Source organism: Delphinus delphis, chromosome 3, assembly GCF_949987515.2.
Source record: "Delphinus delphis chromosome 3, mDelDel1.2, whole genome shotgun sequence".
Taxonomy (NCBI): Eukaryota; Metazoa; Chordata; class Mammalia; order Artiodactyla; family Delphinidae; genus Delphinus; species Delphinus delphis.
The window spans coordinates 113,408,175-113,418,423 of NC_082685.1; the positions used below are offsets into that span (position 1 = coordinate 113,408,175).

At 41.4% G+C, this 10,249-nt stretch overlaps 1 protein-coding gene across 1 annotated transcript in view; it reads right to left on the bottom strand.

Moving 5' to 3' along the window:
* Window positions 1-9,834, bottom strand: part of SV2C (synaptic vesicle glycoprotein 2C) — a 179,802-nt gene extending 169,968 nt beyond the window's left edge. The window contains exon 1 of the mRNA XM_060007006.1: window positions 9,255-9,834. Within this exon, the coding sequence (XP_059862989.1) occupies window positions 9,255-9,834 (580 nt within the window). The remainder of the gene's footprint in view (window positions 1-9,254) is intronic.
* Window positions 9,835-10,249: the final 415 nt, after the last annotated feature.

The following is a 10,249-nucleotide window of genomic DNA, read 5'->3' on the forward strand; positions in this document are numbered from 1 at the left end:
CTAGGACATAGCGATATAGGGACTCAGGATGCAAGAATCAGCCTTCAGGTTCAAAGCTGTATTGTGGGAAATCCCCCTGGGACCAACCGGGTGACAGAGGGCATGTACTATCACGCTTTCACAGTCCCAGAACGTACTTATTGGTGAGTTTCAGGAATGCAACACAGAGTTTCTGTTCACTCCTCTCCTGTAGACTCCTTGGATGGAGGAATCTTTTCAGGTTACTTAGTCCGACTCCATTCGGATGTCAGAAACCTCTCTTTTCCCAGAAGCATGTGAAAGACCCAAGGGAATAAGACACAGGAGTATAATGGCAATGAATTATTGAGTCTTCTTTTCCCATTTGCAATAATGAATCCAAATAAGGTTTTGTTAGTTTTGGTGGAAGGATGTTCTCTCTGAGTCAATATTAAGTTTTTAATTCCAGTTAGGATCACTATGACAGCAAGAGGCTAAACAGAGCCAGAGGGCGCACTCACAACAGAGATCAAACCTCCCTCCAAGATACAGAGGCAGACGTAGAGAACAATGGGATTGGGCAGGCTGCAGAGCTGCTGATCCTGAAACCTGCAGCGTACACTTTTAGGGTACAAAGCTACAGGTTTTAAGAGCACACCTAGATGCCAAACGATTAAAATCTTAGAATAAAGCTAAAAGAGGAAAAACTCTGCATCACTCTTTGTTACCAGCTTGGATATATGCTGGTCCCCTGGCAGCACTGGGCAGGGGTGATACACACCTGGAAAGATGCTAAGTACACAGGGAGGAAGTCACTGCACTTTGCTGGCAGTCTAGTGGTAAACCACTGTCAGTGGGACTTAAAAAAGGGGATCTCAGAAACGTGAAGTTTTTTTCCCCCCACAAATACAGACATCTAGATATAAAGCAGCTAGAAATCCCAGCAAACTTGTTCTTGTTTTGTTAATAGCTAAAGGAATAAGGGACCATATGGAGGGATGGAGAAAGAAATTAGGTTTGAGTTCAAGTCATATCCATCCAGCCCAGCCTTCAAGGAAACTACCCTTTCTATAAGTGGTAAATGAAAACTAAAGAGAGAGAGAGAGAGAGAGAGAGAGAGAGAGAGAGAGAGAGAGAGAGAATGAATTCTGTATGTTCTAAGGAATTCCACACCATCCAAATAAAAACTATAAAAAGAGGTTAAAAGACATGCTTAAAGGCTTACCAGAGATCTTTTTTTTTCTGTTTTATTTACTATCATATCTCTAGAGTTTAAAACAGTGCTTGTCACATAGCAGGTGATGTAAAAGACCCAAGGAAATAAGACCCAGGAATATAATGGCAATAAATTATTGAGTCTTCTTTAATTTTAATTCTTTTTTTCAAAAAATTTTTGTTGAATGAACACTACAGTTGTCCATGGGAGATAAAGGAATGCCAAAGAGTCTGCCTTGAAATGATTGATAGCAAAATATTGAGTAAAGTGAAAATCACTGCTCCATTCCTAGCCAGAAATATATCATAAACTCACAAAAATCTGTATTTATTCTAGAATTATTTAGAAATATTTAAAAAACTTTCAAGAGCTTCCAAAAATGAAAAAAAAAGGTCAAGTAAAATTCCATACATACAAATATACTCTTCTTAATGCTTTAAATGTTCTTGGTCTAGCTCTGCTTTTGCCCAATATGCCAATCAAATCTAGCCATTATTGTAGATGTTTTAAAGGAAAACTAGTATGTACGGCAGATGGGATATTTCTCTGGGAAACCCAGGTGATGACCCAAGTAGGCCTCCCAGGGTGATAGCTACTTCCTCCCAATCCTGGTCTGGACCTTGGTTCTACGTGTTCAGAAACCGGACATGGCAGCACACCAAGGAGAGATCTGTCTCTCAGAAGCAGACTCCCAATAGTCAACCTCACCATAGACTGATGGAAAAAGCCCAGTTAGTAAAAACAAAAAACCACAGAATTGCCAAGAAGACTGGCATCCTTTGGGAAGCACATTCCTGACGGGCAAATTCTAGAGAGCTAAACTTGAAGTCTTCATGTTACTTTGGAGCATAGAGTTAGAACAAGAGGTCTTAGCTACAGGATTCATACCTTCACGAACTCTAGGCCAACACTGCCTAATGCAGCCTTCACTACGATAGGAATACATGTAGCCCTCAAACCAGACAGGTTAAATCCTTTGGTCAGGAGACCCCAACCCCAAGCAGCATTTAGAAGGGCATTGCCAACATCTGTATCTATGACTTTCCCTTTTGTGTTCCTCCATTACTGTTGAATTCCCATTCAAAACAACACATTTTAATTTAGATATGTCTATACCTTCAATGGGGTCTTAAAGTGTTAATGATCTCAAAGACTGTCATTCATTCATTCAACAAGTATTTGTTGAGATCCTACCATGTACCAGGCACTGATCTGGGCAGGGAGAATACAATAGTGAATAACACACAAAACCCCCTGGTCCCAAGGGGCTTACATTCCTTCTCTTTAACTTCTGCTACTCTGCCTCTTTAAGATGACTTTGCACTATGGGCTGATTGTATAGGTTAATTCTCCAAGGCAGTCAAATCTCTCACTTGTGATTGCTGCCATTATGTGCTTCCTATAAATACAAAAAGCAGGTGGTATCTTCTATTAGGGTTTTAGAAAAGGGAGAAAGATGTGTACGTTCATCAGGTGATTACACCACTGGAGTCCAGAAACAAAAAGTGAATTTCTAGGTCATTGCTTGAGATACCAGAGTGACACAGTCTTGCCAATCATTGAGAGCCTTGTATTCTTCCAGGAGCAAACTCGATCAAGAGGATTTTAAATAAAAATATTAGCGAACTGGAAAAGAGCGTGGGATTAGGAGTTGTTCTATATGCGTGTGTTCTATAGTCTGTCTCAGCTAATACCTAGCCACGGGCTAGGCAAGTCACCCGAACTCCCTAGGTCTCCTACCCTCATCTTTAAGACGACAGGGTTTGCCTCCATCACTAAGGCACCAACACCTGGAATATACCATGATCTCCCCTGATAACAGGAACCAAGCCTTATTCATCTCAGTTTCCTTACAGGGCCTTGGGCCATGCCGCATACATAATGACCACTCCATAAATACTGCTTTATCAAACACTGAACCTACTGTAATACCAGTGTGTCAGCTGAAGTCACTGATATTCCAGAAGATACCTTTAAACATTGTGTTGTTGCTGTTTGGCTATGGAATCCTTTATTCACATAAACTGCAGAAGTAGGAGATGAATCTGAGTCTGCTCTGGTGATGCAGGTCCCATCACCACCCCCTCCCCTACTCCATCTACCTCCAAAGAGGGCTACACAGAACCAAAGTGTCTAAATGAACATATACATCAAATTTAAAAGTGTCCCCATGCAGGTGAATTTATTTCTGGCTATCAGATATTTGGGGGCCAAAAGATTCTCCAACACCTTGCTAAACTGACAGGTACCTTCATTTGGCCATTTTCCACCTTCTGTTTAGCTGTGTTCTCCATGGTTCGCCTCCCTCTTCAGACTCCCTCGTCTATCCTCTGGTCCTGACTACTCTCCTACCCATCAGAGCAACACCCTCCAAATGGACCTCATCAGTATCCCCACGTGCTCTGTCTTCTCTGTCTTCAATCTCAGTTGCCCATACCAATGCCCGCCCAGCCTCTCAAGCCCAACCCCTTGGATGTCATCCTCAATTCTCTACTTACCATCTTTCTCATTCACCAAATCTTGCCATGTCTCTTTTAGAAACATTTCCCTATTCTTACCCTGTTAACTGATTTAGTTCAAGAGTCTACTATTTTTTGCCTGCACTTTCTTGTTAGCCTCCTAACTGACTTTCACGCCTCTAACAGTTATTATAGCAACTATCATTTATTAGGGTTTTCTACATATTAGGTACTTTGCTAAAAGCTATACACACATTCTCTCATTTGCTCCTCCCAATCTAATTGAGTATCCTTATTCCCGGTGTACAGATGTGAGGCACAGAGAAATGTCCATTACTTGCAAATCATCACACGTAAAGTAAGTAGCAGAGACTTAGATTTCATGTCCATTTGACTTTATAAGACTCTTTCCCATCTAATTCACTTCCCACACTGCTGCCAGAGGTGGTTCTCTAAACTACAGGTCTGATGATGCCATCTTGCATACTACAGAATAAAACCCAAACCCCTTGTCTTGGTATTAAGGTCTTTCACAATTTGCCCCACAACTTGACCTTGTCTGCCCCAACAAGATCTGCCTGTCATGGCGAACTCCCCACAATCCCCCACAAAGTTCAGATCCTTTGACAACTTTAACATCTTCCTGGAATGCCATTCTCCCTCTTTTCTGCCTGGCAAACTCTTATTTATCCCTCAAAACGCTATTTAAACATCACTTCCTAGATTAATTTTTTACCACTTCCCAAAGGAATTCCTCTGTGATTCTAGAGCACTGTGCTCAATAACTCTGTCATGGAAAAAACATAATGTACTTACATTGATCTCTTCACAAGGTACTTATACCACTGGAAAAAAAAGTTCCTGGATGACACAGATCACAATATACTCATCAGAATATCTCCTGATGTACCTTGTCAGGTATCTGGCTCACAGTTGGTGCTCAACTAATACTTATCGAATGAAATGGCCTTGCTATTTCCATTTTGCTTAACTCCTTTCACTTTTTTTTTTTTTTTTTGCGGTATGCGGGCTTCTCACTGTTGTGGCCTCTCCCGCTGCGGAGCACAGGCTCCGGACGCGCAGGCTCAGCGGCCGTGGCTCACGGGCCCAGCCACTCCGCGGCATGCGGGATCTTCCCGGACCGGGGCATGAACCCGTGTCCCCTGCATCGGCAGGCGGACTCTCAACCACTGTGCCACCAGGGAAGCCCTCCTTTCACTTTTTAATCCTACAGTAATCTGGCTTTGTCCCAACTACACTACCAAAACTCATCCTGAAAATCACCGGGCCATGTGGAAATTAGGCATTATAGTTGATAAATGATAGAAGAAACACTTAGATGATGTTTAGTTATCATTGAGTTCAGGCTTAGTTCCCACTATGCTTTGGTTAAGGATATATTATTTTCCATCTATTTTGTACTAGTCAACACTTGGCCACGATCATGTTTTAATTCCTGAAAATGACTAAGTTTTGTGATCCCCATCCAGAAAGCAGGCAGACCAATAGTGATCAGGCTCCCTGCTTCACTAGGTGGGTCTCAGGAGGAAACAGCCCCCTCTGAAGGAAGAGCACAAGGAAAGAGCAGCCAGCGAGGTGCTTGCTGGGCTCTGATGGGCGAGAGCTGCCTTGGGGCTGATACCGCCACACATCCTTCCTGCCTGGGGCTTTCCTTAGAACCCACCCTGCCCCGCTCAACGACTCTTAGAGGAACTAAGATGTGGTCAGAGAGGGCTCACTCGCACTGCATCAGCTGTGAGGCACAGCACTGGGAAGGGAGAATGCTTGATGCCTGTGCGACCCTGTGACAGGGGCTGGGAATCTGGAGGATGTACTGTCACTTCACTCGATACACAGACACTTCCCTTAAAAAGACTTCCTAGCCCGGCACACCGTGCCTGTTTGAAGAACCATTAGTAGCAGCCAAAACCTTCTTAACATGCCAGGCCTGAGGAGCCCGTTTCAATCTTTACTACAACACTGGGCAGCACCTAAGACTCGCACACCCCTTCCTTCTTCCAGCAACTTGCGGACCTCCTCTCTCTCCTGGATGCTTCTTTACAGCCTCCTTGGGGACATTTTCCTCACCACCAGTCCCACAAGCAGTACCTGGCAGGAAGCCGCCCTCTCCCTGGTTAAGGTCGTGGGCAGTTTCATCTTAAATGAGATGGCCCTCAAAATGCTCGGCACCTTAGCCCAAATGGGCAGTGGCCCACTGGGCGCTCTTCTTCGGTTGCTCGCCCCCCCAAATCTCAAAGTGATGAGCCTAAAACTAAACCTTTCTTCTTTCTCCCTCATGCTGAAACCTATACTCTGCATTACCTAACGTGATGGATTGCCTTCCTTTCAGAAACTGCCCTCTTCCTCCCCCTTCCAAACTAACCAATGACCAGATCCTTGCTGACTCGACCCCTGGACCAGCCCTCCAATCCACACCTTCCTTCCACTGCCTTAGTCAGGTCTGTACCCCTTACGTGGGCTCCCAGCCTGAAGTCTCTTTATTTACACTTCCCTTCTGGTTATTGATACTTGCTTCCTTGTCCTGGCGGTGTGCAGACATCTGTCGTTTCTCCGTGCTGAACAATGACTTCCTTGGATACACAAACCCTCTTTTGTTTTTGTTTTTTGTCCTGTTATCCCCTGTGGTAACATTGTGACTTGCACATAATAAATTCTCAGTAAACAGACTTTGGCAATAGAAAATGGATCATCTTAAAGGGATGGTACTTATGCCCCCAAAGGACAGCTCATTAGATAATTAATTAAATATTTGCTCTAACCTCTTCCCAGCCCGATTAACAATGTTACATATGCACACAGGCCATATGCACAGACACAGGCACACAAGGTATGCCCTTGACTACCTGGAAGTCAATCTTCTCGCAAACACAAAGAGAGGAGCTATCTCCCCCAAAATTAAAACATAAATTGGTTAGCATTTTTCATTCCTAGTTTTCCTTGAGGGAAATGACACAGTGCTTAGTGGCAAATGAGAAATTATTTTGCAAATTTATCTCCTCCCAAGGCTACCAAACATGGGTCATGCATCTTCCTCTCTTGCATTTTGATCCCACTGCTATGACTTAGTGTGGTAATTATATTACAAAGCTATTATCCGATGAAATGAAAACGGCAAAACAATTTACATGCTTGTCTAAAAAAGACTCCATTAGAATGTAATTATAAGTGAAATTACAACGGCAAATTAATTGAAATGCGAGTCTGGAAGGCACAGTTAGGAGACCATTAAAATGCTTCTGTGGAGGACTCCCAACATGGAGTGAAACCACACATTCCTGGGTTTTTAATTCACTAAAGCAGGCAACATTTACGAAGAGATGAAAATATCTGCGCTCCTATTGTTCCCCAGCATTATCTACACTTGTGCATGCCACCTGGGAGTGTGCAGCACCATCAGGGTTTATGGGTTTATGGGAAAGACTGACAGGAGCCCCGCATGTGATACTGCACTTCCATTCAGCACAGAGAAGATAAAGGGCAAGCTCAGCTTAGATTTTTCTGAAATGCTTCCAATACAAAAGCTAGGATCATAACATGAAAAGTTTGCTACTCTAAATTTAAGCCTGCAAGTATTGAATATTTGTGTAGATGTATTTCTAACTATCTGTCTTCTTAAAACATTCTGCTGATATATTCCATTAGCAAAATCATGATAAATATTTTGACTCCGAGGCTTACAGTGGGTAGACTTGCTCACCAAGGAAAAAACAATAAACAAAATACAGTGCTACGTATGAAACAGATATGCTGAAATGATCAGTCTGACAAATAACTAAGGACCCTCCTCTGAACCATGATTTGCATTTTGATAGTTGAACACACAAATGAATCTAACAGCAAAAGCCATGCAATCAATATACGTCCCCACTCCCTCCCCTTCACCCCTCCTGGCTTCTACGGATCCATCTCTTCCAGGTACGAAATTAAAGAAACAAATGCCTGAGTCAGACAGAGAAAGACAAGTATCACATGATATCACTTATATGCAGAATCTAAAAAATTAATACAGATGAACTTATTTACAAAACAGAAACTCACAGACAGACTCACAGACATAGCAAACAAACTTACTGTCACCAAAGGAGAAAGGGGGGGAAGGGATGAATTAGGAGTTTGGGATGAAAATATATACACTACTATATATAAAATAGATATACAACAAGGACCTAATGTATAGCACAGGGAACTATACTCAATATTTTGTAATAACCTATAATGGAAAAGAATCTAAAAAAGATATATAGGTATAACAATCATTTCGCTGTATACCTGCAACTAACACATTGTAAATCAACTATATTTCAATAAAAATTTTTTAAAAATAAAATTTTATAATGAATATTTAAAAATAAAAAAAGAAACAAATGCTAGGAGTGGATCATATAAGGGAAACAAGATGTAAATCCTGTCTCATGCATGATTCTCTCTCTTATGTTGTCATAGAGCAGGTAAGTAGATGACATTTAATTTTTTTTACACAGAAAAATTCTCAGCATCAATAATTGTAACATTACTTAATAGAGTTACTAAACTACAAAAAGATTTGTATGCTTTGGTTTTTCAAACTTTAGTTTTAAAAAGTCCCTTGGAAACAGAGACACCAAGTATTCTTTCTTTCTTTCACAGACTCTGAAACACATAAAGGTTTAATATGCACATAAACATGTTCTCTGAGGTGAGCTGAGCAAAAGGGGTTTGAAAGGCCTCATGACTTAATGTACCAAGTGTTTGACGTGGACCTTAAGCTTTGGGGATAGTCTGCTGTGCGCATGTTTCTTGGCCTTCTTATTTTCACTCCCATAGGCAAGTGGGAATGTTCACTACAGCTGTGTAACAATATGAACCTTGAGTGCATGGTAACTTTAAAACAAAAATCAAACCTGCTCTCTAGATATTTTATAGAGAGATCATATTATTTTAACACATATAATTTAAATATTAATATGATTTGAAATCGATTTTTAAGTCCTATGAGGAAAGGAAGTTTTTCCAGTGTAGGCAAAAAGGTACAAACTTGGAAAAGGAAAAAGTCATCTAGAGACAATTCTATAAGTAAAGGTAACTGAAAAAAGCCAACAAGCAAACATACACATAGATTATAGAAAAAATAAAAATTGTTAGAGTCCCGAAATTATTTAAACCATAATGTTATAGATAAATTTGAAATTTGATATCACATTAGTCAGAGTTTTATAGAATTAACCTCTGTATTTAGAAAAGTGTCAGATAAGTTTCATATAATGGCTTTGGAAGTTAATAAAGGAGAAACTAATGCAACATTTGTAATAGTGTAAGTTAAAATGTATTGCTCTAACTTACTTCAAAATGCATAAAAATAAAAGTGGGATTGATGGATAGATAGACAGATAGATGGATGGCTAGGTGATAAAGAAAATACAGTAAATCTTAACTAGAGAATCTGGGTGGTGGATATATATGGGCATCACTGTACCATTCTTTTGATTCCTTTGCATGTTTAAAATTTTTCAAGTGTTGGAAAAAATGCAGGGCTCCATACGAAAAGTATTTATTCTATTTGTTAACTGTCCTCAACAAATAAAGCAGTTTCAGAATGTGTCTCTCTGACATGATGCACTCACCTAGCCATCCGGATCCCGAATCTGGTATGCACAGGTCTGTCTCAGCGCTGGGCAAAACAAAGCCCACGACAAACACCTCCACGCCATCTGCCATCAGGGCCATGCCCAGGACAAAGAAAAGGGCCCACTGGAAGCGGCCGTGACCACACTCTTGGATTATCAGCTCATACTGCTGGGCTAGTTCTTCCTCGTCAGCTCTCCTCTCTGATTCCAGCTCCTGGCGGTCCTTGTACTCATTGCCCTTGGGCTGCCCCACTGCCACAATGCTGTCTTTCCCTTGGTTCATGTTGGGGATGCCCTGATACTCCCCTTCGTAGATTTCATCATCTTCATCGTGACCCTCAGTTGCTTCACTGGAGCCTTCATCTTCATTGGCCTCCCCATTATAGGTTTCTCCCGGTGGGTAATAGTCATCATCCTCTTCCTCGTCTTGGAACCGACTGTAGGACCTCTGGGTGTATTCATCCTGGGCCCGGTCCACTGCTTGATTCACCTTCTTTACAGTCTGTTTCTTCACCTCTCTGGCAATGTCCTTGGCACCCTTCATCAGTGAAGTCCTATCCTTATAGGAGTCTTCCATCTTACCTCAACTGATGGCCAATGAGAAGATGGGAATTTTTTCACAGACTCTGGTCAGTGGTTCAGTCCTGACAGCATCATCCACTTTGGGTTCAAAATGGAACTGCAAGAGAAGAAAAACCACAGAAGATATTTTTAATTTTTTTCCATGTCTTTTTCACCATCTAATTCTTGGTCTCTTTTCACTGGTCCCATAGACTAAGACACAGAATTCACTTTTCCTTTCTTTTGAGCACTCAGTTTGCTGGTTCTCTGCTCAAGTGAGATCAGAACTTGGAGTATTTAGGGTTTTTACTATTATTATTATTGTTTTTAAGGATCTCTGTCTCCTGGGTAAGTTTGCATAGAATGCACAAGCATTCTCCTGAAAATACAACGGAATATCTTAACACTTTTATAAGTACATCCAACTTATT